This window comes from Hypomesus nipponensis, chromosome 2 (genome assembly GCF_054491055.1).
Source record: "Hypomesus nipponensis isolate SF chromosome 2, ASM5449105v1, whole genome shotgun sequence".
Lineage (NCBI taxonomy): Eukaryota > Metazoa > Chordata > Actinopteri > Osmeriformes > Osmeridae > Hypomesus > Hypomesus nipponensis.
Genome location: NC_140362.1, coordinates 14,631,336 through 14,646,083, shown reverse-complemented (window position 1 = coordinate 14,646,083; position 14,748 = coordinate 14,631,336). Strand labels below are relative to the sequence as shown.

Below are 14,748 nucleotides of genomic sequence, written 5' to 3'. Positions count from 1 at the left end.
AAACACACACACACACAGAAACACACACACACAAAGAGATATCCCTTGCATTATGGTATAGACTGTTACCATTTATAGTACATTATTATTTAGTGAAACTGTCATTTACGTAAGTAAAGGAAAAAGCATGAATGTGCCTGAATAGGTCAGAACCATTATAGAGTGACGTTTTTGACGAAGAGTGATTCGATCTGAAAAGAAGATATCAAATGTTATTCACTGTGACCTTTCTGCCTGCTATGACGTTCATCTGATGACTTCCACCGCAGAAGCACCAACACAAGGTATGAACATTATACTTGAAATGTGAGTCATCTCCCTCTCCTTTCAGCCTAATCTGCTAAGAACCAGAGCCTTCTGGCCCCTCAGCACACAGATTCAGGGCCACAGCTGAATGACACAGACAGTCATCAATATGGATGTCACATTGAGACCGGAATGACGCAGACCCCTGTTCTCTGGTAGCTACAGAACACACGGCTGCCTACCAAAACACTACTTGAATAAATGACATACTCGACAAGAGATATGACTGTAGTCTTTAGTTGATTCGTTATCAAGCCCCAAAGTAGGGCACTTCATCCAGAATAAATATGTTGAAAAACTATTAGCGATATGGTAAAGATCAGTAGAATAACAGTATACTTTACTATTTTTTTGAGTTTCTGATCCACTTGGCCCCTACTATGTTTGACTTGTAAGCTTGATGGTCACTATGGGTACTGACAGCATGTTTAGGTCCAGAAACTTCAGAGCCAAGAACTCCAGTATGGTGAACTCCTGAGTCACAGGGACCCCTGGAGGTCATAAGAAGAACTGCACTCTGCCCTTCGGTTCTGACTTGAGCGATAGGCAGTGCAGTGTTAAAAGTCGAAACGGTATATGTCCCAAATCGGCGTCTGTAGGTAGCTGTAATCAGGAAGCATAAGCTACATCATCTATTGCTCCAAATACAGAGCCACATTTACAATAAGATAATATAAACTTGTTTCCAGTTGGTTTGTATTTCGAAGTTCATTGCAATGCGCCGAAGGACTGACGGCCACGAAGCCAGCGGAGAGGCACCAAAATCAGTAAAGGTAACATTAGCTGCTAGGCAACGAACCGTTCAGAATGAATGAACTGACCTGGTCAGTGACCAAGCTGTTGTTGCTCACTGTAGCCTACTACTGGAACCAACTGCCAACAACTCCTCCACTAACTCGCTGACTATATAAAGCATGACTGTAACGATTAGGTATCTAATACACGTTACATTACACTTTGTTTAAATAACAAAGCAGGCTTATGTATTTATTGCCTTTTTTTGCAAAGACTCCAAATCCGGCGACAGCAGGGCAGCCCAGCTCTAGGTCAGAAGATGCAGGTACAACTAGTACCTGCTGGTCCACATTATTGACGGTGGGGAAATGTCTGCTCGTCGTCATCTTCATCCCTCCGTTCCTGAACTATGCTTCTCTGCAGAGAGAAGGCCAACTGCTGATGCCCAAAGGTACAGCATTTGCTAAACATTACACGTGTAATCCTCAATGTTGATTGTTGTTATACATTGTCTCCTTTGGTCGGGGTACATGTATAGGGGTAACAAATCAACATCTCTTCAACCTCTAACATGACCAAAACGGCAGAAGCAGTGGTACAACACAATTCCCCGACACTCCCTCCAAAATTCCCTCGCTTCTCAATTTGTGTGTCCCCAAATTAATGCCCCCCCCCCCCCCCCCCCAGACTAACACAGCAGGAGGAACTAGAATGGAAGCAACGCAAATACACAAAAAACAAATGGTTCATTAAAAACCTTTACCAAACACAATATCTGCTACCTAACCACCTAATCCGAATGGATGGCGTTCACGCTATCCTTTGAATTTGATCTTGAATAGCTTCAGCACATTATTATTATCTTAACGGAGACATTGACTTTTATTGGATTGACTGAACAGACAACAAGGTTACTCCACAATGTCAGAAGATTGACACAGCTGCTCTCTAGCCGGTGGAGCCAGCCTCACAAAGACGTGTGCTTGGGGTACTGAAATAATAATCACTTTACTTATGAAGGGCTTTCTCTCCTTTTCAGAAGGTCAGTTGGTAGATGTTGGCTTGGGCCAGACCATGCATATGATGTGCAAAGGACAAGGACAACCCGTGGGTCAGTGATTAACGTGATCATTGTTTTACCATCAATTTCAAGGAGACAGACTTGTATCATCGGACTTTGTTGTCCTATTCACGATTCATCCGCCCTCATCTGTCGGTCGGACTCGCCTGTCTGACTGGCTAACTGACTGTTTCTCTGTCTGTCTGTGGTCCTCACAGTCTTGCTGGATGCCCCAACTGGTATGTCCTCCGATGTGTGGCACTACATACAGGAAAGCCTAGCCCCGCTCACCAAGGTGAGGAGACAAGCAGCCTGTACTAGCAGGCTTCTCTGTGAACTGATAGATCTACTTCTTTCGGGGTGCATTTCATGCCACGTAACACAATAAACCTGAACATTCAAATGATATAACCAGTTGATATTGCTATTATGCAGACGAACCATCGATAAGCTGCAGATTTTCTACGCACTGCTCTCCGGCTGAGTGACCCATCCAGTAGCATTATGAGCCGTGAACCCTAATCCGGGCTGATAAACATGCCCCAGAATTTCGCACTACCAGAGCACAAACACTGTCTCTTCATGTGGCTCTGTTGCCCGTGGTAACCAGGGTCACATTGTCCAGCAGCACCCGGCATGTCCCCTCTCATCAGCCCACACACGCAGTCTGGCGGGGACATGGAGGTGACAGCCTGCACCACGCTGTTTGTCCCAAATCTGACACCGTGCTAATGAGATCACAAGCTGCTGGGGCACAGTGGGTCCCCTTAAAACTACATTGTCCCAAGACATTGTCTCGGTACACAGACTCTGCTTGCCTCGTGTTGCATTTAGCTTTTACATACTGGCCTATACCACTGATGTATAAAATGCTGTGCCTCTCAGAAAAACACCGCTATTTCTGTTGTGTACTAATGATTTGTTTGTAATAATACACCCTTACTATCGTTGTGGCTGTATTGTAACTAGTGTTGTAGTACTATTGTGAATTATTATTGATTCTTTTGTTAGTTCGGCGCCTTTTCAGACACCATACCTTTTCAGTTGTTTTTTTTGTGTGGATGAATGTTGTTTGTGTAGTTCTATGTGACAGTGTGTGTATCGTTTTTGACTCGTTAGTTTTGGTGCTCCCAGGTGTGCACCTTTGACCGTGTGGGCCTGGGCTTCAGCAGGAGGATCCTCCAGAACGAAACCATGGCAACGGAGAAGGTGTGGGGTGGATCCACCTCAGGACGGTAAAGCTCCTCCCCTCTGTGCTTGGTGGTGTGTGTGTCCGGAGAGTGTTTGGTGGTGTGTGTGTCCGGAGAGTGTTTGGTGGTGTGTGTGTTTGGTGGTGTGTGTGTGTTTCTGTTGTGAGTTTTCAAGGTGTGTTTGGTAGCGTGTGGGTGTGTCAGGGGTGTGTCTGGTGGTGTGTCTGGTGGTGTGTCTGGTGGTGTGTCTGGTGGTGTGTCAGGGGTGTGTCTGGTGGTGTGTCTGGTGGTGTGTCAGGGGTGTGTCTGGTGGTGTGTCAGGGGTGTGTCTGGTGGTGTGTCTGGTGGTGTGTCTGGTGGTGTGTCTGGTGGTGTGTCTGGTGGTGTGTCTGGTGGTGTGTCTGGTGGTGTGTCTGGTGGTGTGTCAGGGGTGTGTCTGGTGGTGTGTCAGGGGTGTGTCTGGTGGTGTGTCTGGTGGTGTGTCTGGTGGTGTGTCTGGTGGTGTGTCTGGTGGTGTGTCTGGTGGTGTGTCTGGTGGTGTGTCAGGGGTGTGTCTGGTGGTGTGTCTGGTGGTGTGTCTGGTGGTGTGTCTGGTGGTGTGTCAGGGGTGTGTCTGGTGGTGTGTCTGGTGGTGTGTCTGGTGGTGTGTCTGGTGGTGTGTCAGGGGTGTGTCTGGTGGTGTGTCAGGGGTGTGTCTGGTGGTGTGTCTGGTGGTGTGTCTGGTGGTGTGTCTGGTGGTGTGTCTGGTGGTGTGTCTGGTGGTGTGTCTGGTGGTGTGTCAGGGGTGTGTCTGGTGGTGTGTCAGGGGTGTGTCTGGTGGTGTGTCTGGTGGTGTGTCTGGTGGTGTGTCTGGTGGTGTGTCTGGTGGTGTGTCTGGTGGTGTGTCTGGTGGTGTGTCAGGGGTGTGTCTGGTGGTGTGTCTGGTGGTGTGTCTGGGGGTGTGTCTGGTGGTGTGTCTGGTGGTGTGTCAGGGGTGTGTCTGGTGGTGTGTCTGGTGGTGTCTGGTGGTGTGTCTGGTGGTGTGTCTGGTGGTGTGTCTGGTGGTGTGTCTGGTGGTGTGTCTGGTGGTGTGTCTGGTGGTGTGTCTGGTGGTGTGTCAGGGGTGTGTCTGGTGGTGTGTCAGGGGTGTGTCTGGTGGTGTGTCTGGTGGTGTGTCTGGTGGTGTGTCTGGTGGTGTGTCTGGTGGTGTGTCAGGGGTGTGTCTGGTGGTGTGTCTGGTGGTGTGTCTGGGGGTGTGTCTGGTGGTGTGTCTGGTGGTGTGTCAGGGGTGTGTCTGGTGGTGTGTCTGGTGGTGTCTGGTGGTGTGTCAGGGGTGTGTCTGGTGGTGTGTCAGGGGTGTGTCTGGTGGTGTGTCTGGTGGTGTCTGGTGGTGTGTCTGGTGGTGTGTCTGGTGGTGTGTCTGGTGGTGTGCGCTTTTGATTATTTTCCTCTGGCAGTCCAGCTTCTCCCTCAGACTGTATTTGATTCGATGAAGGTGCCGTTTGGGGACAGCTCATTGATTTTTACCCGGGTCAGAGAGTAATATGGAGGGCCCAGCAGAGTCCAGCACACCCGGCTGTCTGAGCCCCCCCCAGCCCCCTCCCCCGCCCAGAGGCATCTGCCTCCTTCCTAGTCTCTCCCTCTTTGACACCATGAAGACTCGTTGGAGGTGAAGCCTGTCGTAGGGGTGGGCGGGCAGGGTTCGGACGACTGTCAGCAGTCTTGTTTACCTTGGCAAAAGGCCCAGCCAGCCGGGGGGATGCCTACATTTGACGCAAGCTATTGATTCCCCCCCCCCCCCCCAAATGCACCAACGAGGCGAGACAGTGTGTTTGATGCGCCCGGCTCCTGATTGATGAGTGCCCCAGAAGCAAAACAGCAGATGTCCGTCGCCGCGGAGATGTGTTTCACGCGGTGATGACGATGCGCGTATCTCTGCCGTTTGTTTTTGTTTCCCCGTCGCTGCTCTGCGAGGCCGAGCAGTCTGGAGCAGAAGGGGTTTTCTTCCACTGCAGGCTGAAGATCCACCGTGCTGTTGTTTGTCTGGGTAGGGCCTCCATCTGGGGTCCTGTGAGAGCCCCCCTCTCCTAGCAAGCTGTCTCAGCAGGCTCGAACGCCCACCTGAGGAAAGGCAGTCTGCCAGGCTCCCGGTACGCCTACAGGGCCAGGATTGTAAATGTTTGTCTCCCCCCCCCCTCATCCCCCCCCAGGATGGTGGATGACCTCCAGCGCCTCGTCAAGGCCACAGAGACGGCCACGCCCCTCATCATGGTGGGCTCCGAACTGGGCGCGCTCAACGCCAGGTTCTACAGTCACATCCACGACGCGTGAGTCTCCTCTTCTAGCACCTGACAGAACCCCTCACCTTCCCAATAGGACCACGACATAGGACACTTTATAGTCGGAGAACACGGATGTTCCCATGAATCCACGTCTTGGACGACCAAGGGGAGTGTTTGATCGGATCTGGTTTGATGATCAAAAGCAATGCTTCAGATGTTCGGAACGTTTGAGTTTTTCACCAAATGACACCATACCATTCCAATAGTATGTGTGGCATTCCCCACAACTCCGAAGCCATTACAAGTCTGTAACTTATCGGTCTGGGGCCAAGTTTCCCAGACATGAATTGAGCCTAGTCCTAAAGTAAAAGAGAAATTCAATGAAGTTCTCCACTGAAAAAGTTTGTGGTCTAAGTCTAGGCTTAAACCATGTCTGGGAAACTGGGCCCATAAGTCATAAATACTTCAGCACTCTCCACCCCCCCCCCCCAACTCCTGTCCCCGAAAACCAGGTGATTAACACGCCCGTCCCTGCGGCCTGTTCCCGGGCTGACAGATTTAGCTTTTCATCAGGAAGTAGATTAAAGCCTGGTGAGAGGATGGGCACCTGCAGAATGAAAATTCGGCCCCAGGACACTGTCTACAGCCATCCATCTGAGAGGACTGATACACACACACGCACACACACACTATCACGCACACGCTGTCACACACACACTCACTCACAGCATCCGTCTCGTCCTCATTAGCAGCTGAGCCGTTGGGTACAGTCAGTGGACGGTCATCGAGGAGCCCCACTTCATCACTGAGTTAGCGTGTGACACAGTGTGTGTTGATCTATGTGTGTGTGTGTGTATATTTGTACCCATATATATGTGTGTGTGTGTGTGAGCAATGTTGTGTTTGTCCTCCCTGTGTCCCCAGGCAAGTGTCTGACCTGGTCCTAATTGATCCCATCCCAGAGGATATCTTTGAGGAGGACCAGTGGAATCAGCACTGGTGAGTCATCCTATTGAGGACAGGAGAGGACGAGGGGAGGGGACGAGAGGAAGCGAATGGGTGGCAGGATGGGGGGAGGAAATAGAAAAAGGGACAGAGGACGAGAAGAGAGTGAGGAGATGATTTAGCTGGAGGGGAATAACAAACACCACAATACAACAGTCGTTAGTTTTTTTATATGCACCCTCCTCAGATCTGCTGCTTGCCTCAATCATTGGCCATTGGCCACAGCAGATAGTTTGACCAATGGGGAGCGCTGCTGTACCTGTCGAGGGCGGGTTGTGTGCTGTGGAGAGCCAATTGGATGGGGACTGCCAGAGCTGCAGGATTTGCACATCAAAGGGCCTCTCATTAGCCACGGCACACTCCCCAAATTAGCTCTCTCATGTCCTGCTAAATGAACTGCCAGCACTTCTAAAATCTCTCTCTCTCTCTCTCTCTCTCTCTCTCTCTCTCTCTCTCTCTCTCTCTGTCTCTGTCTCTGTCTCTGTCTCTGTCTCTGTCTCTCTATCTGTCTGTCTGTCTGTCTGTCTGTGTATTTCTGTCTGTGGTAAAAGCTGTACACAGACAAACGTACGGACACAGGCTGACTGACACTCAGCCTCCCTCCTCTCTCTCTCTCTCTCTCTCTCTGCCTGGATGTGAACATGAAGGAGAGCGCGCCAGCAGCCATGCCACCTCGCGAGGTGGAGAGCAGTGAGAGAGTGGCGCCGGGGTATGACTTCAAAGCCCCCTGTCTGTATCCCCTGTGATTGGTTGTTTCAGGCCTGGATCGAGCTAGGGGTTTTCACCGGCTCGACCCACGACCCAATTTCATGAGAATCTTGGGCTGATTTCCTAGATTGGCCCACTTGAAGAGATAAGAGGGTTTCCATGGGGGATTGCTGTTGTATCGTCCTGATGACTGGGCCTCCTATCCTCACTGCGTGTGTGCGCGGTTGTCTTCGCACCAGAGATTGATTCAGGCTTGTCAACATGCTGTCACATAACAATGACATTTCATTTACAAATATATACATATATAATTAGTCAACATACGTTGGAAAAATCTATCAAACAGACCTGATTACATTGTGTTTGTGCCGCGCTTGTGTGCATAGGAATTAGTGCGCTTGTGTGTGTGTGCATGCGGTGTTTGACAGAGCCTGTGGTTTTGTGTGTGAAGTTGGATAGCCGCATTGTGAAAATTAATTTGCCCCAGGGGAGAATATTTACTCAAACAAGCAAATGGGAAAAGGAAGGGATGCTGTCTGTTTTAATAGGTTTGTCCTCACTGTTTAATGGCTGTTGATTGATTGTCAAACCTCTTTTTTTTAATCTAACTTTCCTTTTTGTGGACTGAAACACGGTCTTGGAGATTGGCTGTCAGTGGCATTCACTGGAGCCACTTCTGCGTTGTTTTCTTTTGTGGTTTCATGCGAATCCTGCTGGATGAGAGGGTCTCTATCCTCCGCGGTCTTGTGCTGTAGCTATCTGAGCTACAGGGGGCCTAGGGCTCACATCCTAAAATAGGGGACATCCTGATGTTCAGGCCTTGGTAGTGTGTGTGTGTGTGTGATTGGCGTGCGTGCGTGTGTTTGATGGCTTTGTGTTTTTATGGCACCAGAGGATCAGTAACAGCTGCAGTGGCCTGGGAGCCTGATTGAGTTACTGTAGGAGTCCAAATGAAGACAACCCATCCAGGCCCATTCATCACGTTTTCCATCTCACACACACACACGCACACACACACAAAGCTATCCCACACACACACAAAACCGCCTCACGCACACACAGCCGCCCCCCCCCCCCCCCCCGACAGAGTACCATACTGCCAGTCACCCCCGGCCAGCTTGGTCTGACAGTCAGCGTACGACATGTCATTATGACGGACGACAGACCCTCTGCTGTCGAATGACGATTCCTCCCATTCTGATGTGATTTATTGAACCATGTGCTCCGCTCATCCTGCTTACACATCATGTTTGAACGTGTCCGTCTGTGGACTCGTCCTGACGCACTGTGGGGGCCTGCGTGTCGTGGTATCTCGGGCGATCTTGCACAACGTCACTCTCTCTTGAGGGGCTGCATTGTTGTTGTTTCACTGTCGGCATACGCCGCCGGGTACTTGGGGTGCGCTTCGTTGAGTCGACGTTTCCGGAACGGGACATTCTTTCCCTGCCGCTCATCCTCCTCTCTCTCAGGTTCCCTCAGGTTCCCTCCCGTCTCTACCGTCCCAGCCTCTATTCTCCTAGCCTCTACCCTCCTAGCCTCTTCCCTCCTAGCCCCTACCCTCCTAGCGTCTTCCCTCCTAGCCTCTTCCCCCCCCATCCTCTTCCAGTCTCCCTCCCAGCCTCCCTCCTTCCCTCCCAAGCTCTCTTTCAGCCTTTCTCCCAGCCTCCCCTGAGTCAGTTCGAGGAGCTCTCTCCAGAGAAGAGCAGGCGAGTCAGGAATGCCAATTAATTGTAATTAGCTCCGCTGTAAGCGTAACTATTGCTTTTCCGCTCCACTAATAAAGTGGGGCTGCCTCAGCCCCTGTGTATTTACACCAGGCTAATCTATAGTCTTCATGCAGCCTGGGACTGGCTAAGGAGGGAGCCTCGACTGAGCCTGCTGCCTCTGCTGGGCCTGTGGTGGATGGGGCTACGCTGACACCTTGTGGCCTTTTTGGGTATCACCATCTATTAGATTCGGAATGTACGCTAGACATTTTAATGTTTTTTTTTTTTTTACGCCTGGGCCATTATGTACAGTTTGGATGAGTTTATTTGGGTAATCCTTTGACTCTCTTATTGAAAGATATTTGATTGGCAGACCTGGAATGTGGTTAAGATAAACATGGCATCTATTCTGCGTCTGGATATCGGCTACTATCACAGAGGCGTCTCTCGTGACGGAGGTTTTCCCTCCCTTTTCGAGGAGACTTCCTCCTCCAGTGTCTCTGGTCAAGTGTGTTGTCTGTGCTCTGCTGTGGAGGCGAGCCGTCCTCGCTCTGTTTCGTTCCGTTTCTCCCCCTTAACGCACGCTCTCTGTGTTTCATTTTGTCTCTCTGTTGCTCTCTGTCTCTCTCTCTCTCTGTTCCCCCCTCTCTCTCCCTCTACCTCCTCTCTCTCTCCTCATCCTGGCTGGGAGATAGTTAGCCCCGGTTTGTGTAATAGTTTGTGTTCGGTCCGTGAGCCCCTCCTCAGGTAAGGGACTCTCTGCATACGGAACGACATGCAGATGAGACGAGCAGGAGGAGGAGGGGAGGAGGAGGTCTTATCGCTCGGGAGACGAATTCCGACAGTGAATTGCGCGGCGGTAACAAAAGTAACAGAGCGTCCATTCATCCCTCACTAATCCAGATGGGAAAGTCAAACAGCAGAAAGTCCGCCGCACAAACTCATTTCATCACTTTATTAATTTAGATATTGGCTTCCTGCTCCTGCAGGGTGGGGATGAGGTAGAAGAAGCCCCCCTCCCCTCTACCTTTCTCTCTCTCTCTTCCCCCCCCCCCTCTCTCCCCCCCCCCCTCTTTCACTCTCCTTGTCTCTCTCTGCAGTGACCAACATGGGCAAGGCGTTTTGCTCGACATGGCTACCCTCCACCCCCCCCCTTCCTTCGGTTATCTATTTAATTCATCCCGCCAATCTGGGCTGTCTTTACCCACTAAATTTCCCTTTGACACGCATGCCTTGCCTCGCATAATCCTCACTGCGGGGCAGAATTAAAAATGGGGGGAAAAAAAAGAGAAGGGGGGAGTTGGGGTTTGGAAGGGAGTGGGGGGGGGGGTGGTGGTGGTAGGGGACAGGTGGCTGGAGAATCCTGAGCTGGAGGAATGATTTGACCAGATTCAAAATGGGACTGATTGAGAGGCTGTGTCTGAGGAATGGAAGAATATGACAGGTGGAAATGTGTAGGGACTGAAAAGTTCCTAAAGAGAGAGGGAGGGAAGGAGGGAGAGAGAGAGCGAGGAAGAGGGAAATGGAAAGAAGGAGGGAGGGAGTCGAGGCTGTAAATGGTGTTGCAAGAATGACTTCGGGGGGGGGGGGGGAGAGGTGCAGGATGGAAGATGAGAATGTCAAAATGTCAGGCTGTGGTCGACTGATTTGAAAAAGTTACCGTCTGAAAGTCTGAAGATAAAAAAAAAAAAAAGGTTTTGAAGAATATTATTTTCTATACTGTGTTTGATTTTCAACCTTTTGTGACCTCTAACACCTTGGTGTTTGATCTCTAGGTAGGTAGGTTCATCTGATTGGAACTTTGCCTCTGGAGTTGTTCCTCAGTTAGAAGCTGCAGGCAGACCAGGATTGTATGAAGCCTGTACTGTCCATGATAGGACTATAGGCCTGTACTGTCCATGATAGGACTATAGGCCTGTACTGTCCATGATAGGACTATAGGCCTGTACTGTCCATGATAGGACTATAGGCCTGTACTGTCCATGATAGGACTATAGGCCTGTACTGTCCATGATAGGACTATAGGCCTGTACTGTCCATGATAGGACTATAGGCCTGTACTGTCCATGATAGGACTATAGGCCTGTACTGTCCATGATAGGACTATAGGCCTGTACTGTCCATGATAGGACTATAGGCCTGTACTGTCCATGATAGGACTATAGGCCTGTACTGTCCATGATAGGACTATAGGCCTGTACTGTCCATGATAGGACTATAGGCCTGTACTGTCCATGATAGGACTATAGGCCTGTACTGTCCATGATAGGACTATAGGCCTGTACTGTCCATGATAGGACTATAGGCCGGGGTTGAGGCTGCATACACATACACCGGGGCTGGGGTTGTGCTTTGGGGACAGCGCCAGGGCTGAGGCTTAGGCTGAGGCTGGGGCCGTGGCTGGGGCCGAGGCCGGGGCCGAGGCCGGGGCTGGGGCCGCTGACTGAGCGGAGGATGGGCAGCACTATTGATTGGGCTCCACAGGCTGAGACCAGCCAATTCAGAGCACCAGTGAGCCGAGACCGATTGGGCCTCCTGAGTTACAAAATCCCAGCGCTCTTCGTCTCATCTGGTCCCCCCCCCCCAAAAAAGAGAAAAAAAAGTATTTCTCATTCTTCAGTCAAATGTCTGCAAGAGAAAGTTTGGGGACTCGGAGGTTGAAAAGGCTTGGTAGGTCTTATGGTAATGCGGGGGGGTGGGGGGCTTGGTGGTGAGGGAGATGGCCCTGAGCTCTGGGTCATCAGATATTCTCTCTCCTAGTACTGTAGCTAAGCAACACACACACACACACTTTGATTTGGTGTACACTCAACACGTGTGTGTGTGTGTGTGTCTCCAGGTACAGTCACGCTGTGCCGTCCCTCCAGGCCATGCAGCTGTCTGCGGCCACAGGGCTCAGTCGCCTGCTCATCATCCTGGGGCTGCTGCAGCCTCTCATCACCGGAGACGACATCTCAGAGGACCTGCTCCAGAGACAGGTCAGCCAGCACGCCAGCCTCCCGGCTCCCCTCTGGGAAGCCACCACAGAGGGACCCTCCATCGGGCATCCAACACGGCCGCACACTGTCGTTACATTGACATTGTTGCACTTCTTCGGACACTAACGCTAAGCCTCTCCTCTCTAGTCCTCCTCACACTCTGACCCCACCCTGCTCCTCTTCATTCGTCAAGTGAAAGTTAGGGACACAGATGGGAGGTTTGAGGGACCCGAATCCCCTGTCGAAAGGTGTCTGATCAGTGTGTGCAGTTCTCCCTTCCGCCACCAGGTGGCAGCAGGGGTGGAGTAATGGCGCTAGTCTTGGAGTAAGTCTTGAGAGGCAGCTATGGTAAATGGTTTGTTTTCCTGTGTGTGTAGTGAGAGATGGGATGTGGAGACTGCAGCTTACCAGCTGTCCTCTGAAATGAAAGACAATTTGAGTTGGTTACAATACCGTCATGTTCTCTCTATAATATAGACAGACATGTTGTTTTTGGAAGACCCAGAATTGAAACATTCCATTACTTGAATCTTGGCTTTTGAGGATGGTACCAATTTCTTACGTCAGTGTTACCTCAGAACCGTTTGACGGCTCAATTTGAATCCTAGCCTAGAAAGAGAGAACAATAGACAGCTGAAAACGACTTCAACCCGTCTGGTGCCCCCAGATGGGGGTTATGAGATGATGTTGGGTTGCCAGCTTCGTCACGGCGATCCTCTGGCGTCTGTGTAGTCATTCCACCTGTCGGAGGAGAACACGGCAGGGAGGAGCTTCCTCGGGCGGAGGTGGGGAACATCTCCCCCCCCCCCTGTGTCCTCACAGTCATGGAGACGGTCCGGGACCAGGTCTGGACCAGGTCTGGTCTATCTCCCTCTGCCCCGGAGGAAAGCAATCATGTAGGACACCGCAACGGATGTCGTGCCCCACTCGTGGTGTAGTGATGAAGGGGAGGGGGGAGGGGGAGGGGGGGGGGCATTGAAATCCCTTTTGACATTTTAATTTGACTCTCCACAGACTGTGGATAGGGGGGATTGTTGTGATCAAGTGTTTAATTTTTTTTATCGACATGTCAACTGAAGTGTCTTTTTTTGTGGGAGGATGATTAAACAAAGGTACTTCATGCTTTTGAGTTGGACACACATTCTAGCAGAGCAACTGGGCTGAAGATCCTTACAATTATTTCACCCTCAGCATGCATGTGCATGTGTGTGTGTCAGTAAAGACGACTCCTTTTAATTTGGGCAGACAGAGAGGTAGAGAGAGAGAGAGACAGCTAGAGATGGAGAGAGAGAGAGAGAGAGAGAGAGAGAGAGAGAGAGAGAGACAGCTAGAGACGGAGAGAGAGAAAAACTGAGAGAAAGAGGACAGCTGTCGCGAGGAACAGAGAGATGGTCATTGCAGCCACGTCCTTGGCTCCTGTTCTTTTGTGGCGCAGATGACTGCTTCAGGTGAAGGTCTGAACAGTTCGGTAAGATACCCAGAGTCCTCTCTGCCTCCCACGTCCTGATGGCAGCACAGATGACACACGTCTCTCAGCTTTGGAGAAATGACTGTTGTTGCCAGGGAGATAAGGGGACAGGAAGTGAGAGGCATTGTGAATGTTCTGTGGGCGAAAAAGCTTTGAGGATGGACTGGTGAAGGTTATATGACACACACACACACACACACGGATTCACACACACACACACTTGCACACACACTTGCTTAGAACTCAATTTGGAGCATGTAATCAGGTCTATTCCCTGGGGTCATGCTCTGTGACCACACTCTGATTATCTCCGAATTGAAGCTGAATGTTTGGCTGTAATATCAATCCCAGCAAAGGTACCACTTCATGTACCATCGTTTCTGAAAAGAGTGAGTGCAGCTGACCACCTTGTGATGTCGTTCACGTTTATCTGTCCCTCCTCCAATAGAAATACCTGCTCAGTAACCCCGCCCATCAGAGCAGTGCTGTGGACGAGCACTACTTCCTGAATGAAAGTGCCTCTCAAGTCAGGTAAGACAGCGTGACACGCTTGACTTGGTTTCAAATACCCTGTGGACTCGTTTTAATTACTTGTCCGTGCTTGATTGATCTTGCCTGTCACAACAGAGATAATAGTTCTACAAATTCATACCACCCCCATGGAAGGATTTCAAATGGCAATATAGTTATGTATACAGTACAGAGCACAATCTTGTAAAATGTATTTATTCAAATGTGTCCCAAGTGCTGTCAAACAGTGTTCAAAATATGTTACGTTTTTTTCATTTTTCAGGGACATTTCAAAGTTCAAGCCCCTGTCCAGTAGAACATCTGTCAGTATGATCACTGGAGACTCGTTTGATGAGCAGATTCCAGCTCACCTAAACCAGGTGTGTACAACCTCCTGACTAGGTATGACCTCCAGACTACTACAGCCTGACCTGACCTAACCCAGCCCATGTTCTGCTGTGCTAGATGGTGGCCAAGCTTCAGAAAGACTTCCTGGATCGGTACTACCCCACAGCCAATCACATCCATGCCCAGGGAGGGGACCGACGAATGCTCTACAAGAATCCGTCCGTCATAAGTAAATACCTCTGGCAACTTGTTGCTCAGCGACAGGCCAGACGAAAAAGCCAGTGATTGGCTACTGAAGGTGTCTGTTCAGTCTTCCCTGCAGTCAGAGAAGCCATTGGTCAAACCTACGTACAATTTTCAGGCTCCTGGTAGTGTGTTTTGTTGTGCCTTTAACATATATAATAAAAAAAAAAAGTAAAACATTTTTTATATGAGAAACAGCACCCCCGATTTTTGTCTGAACTTTTACGCCT

At 50.2% G+C, this 14,748-nt stretch overlaps 1 protein-coding gene across 1 annotated transcript; it reads left to right on the top strand.

Moving 5' to 3' along the window:
* Positions 1-857: 857 nt before the first annotated feature.
* Positions 858-14,718, top strand: LOC146300945 (uncharacterized). The gene is made up of 11 exons (XM_084707989.1): positions 858-1,079; positions 1,315-1,492; positions 2,081-2,152; positions 2,320-2,396; positions 3,236-3,336; positions 5,481-5,597; positions 6,477-6,551; positions 11,811-11,949; positions 13,866-13,948; positions 14,211-14,307; positions 14,393-14,718. Exons 1-11 carry the CDS (start codon positions 1,023-1,025, stop codon positions 14,558-14,560), a joined length of 1,164 nt encoding a protein of 387 aa, XP_084564115.1. The 5' UTR covers positions 858-1,022; the 3' UTR covers positions 14,561-14,718.
* The last annotated feature ends 30 nt before the right edge of the window (positions 14,719-14,748 follow it).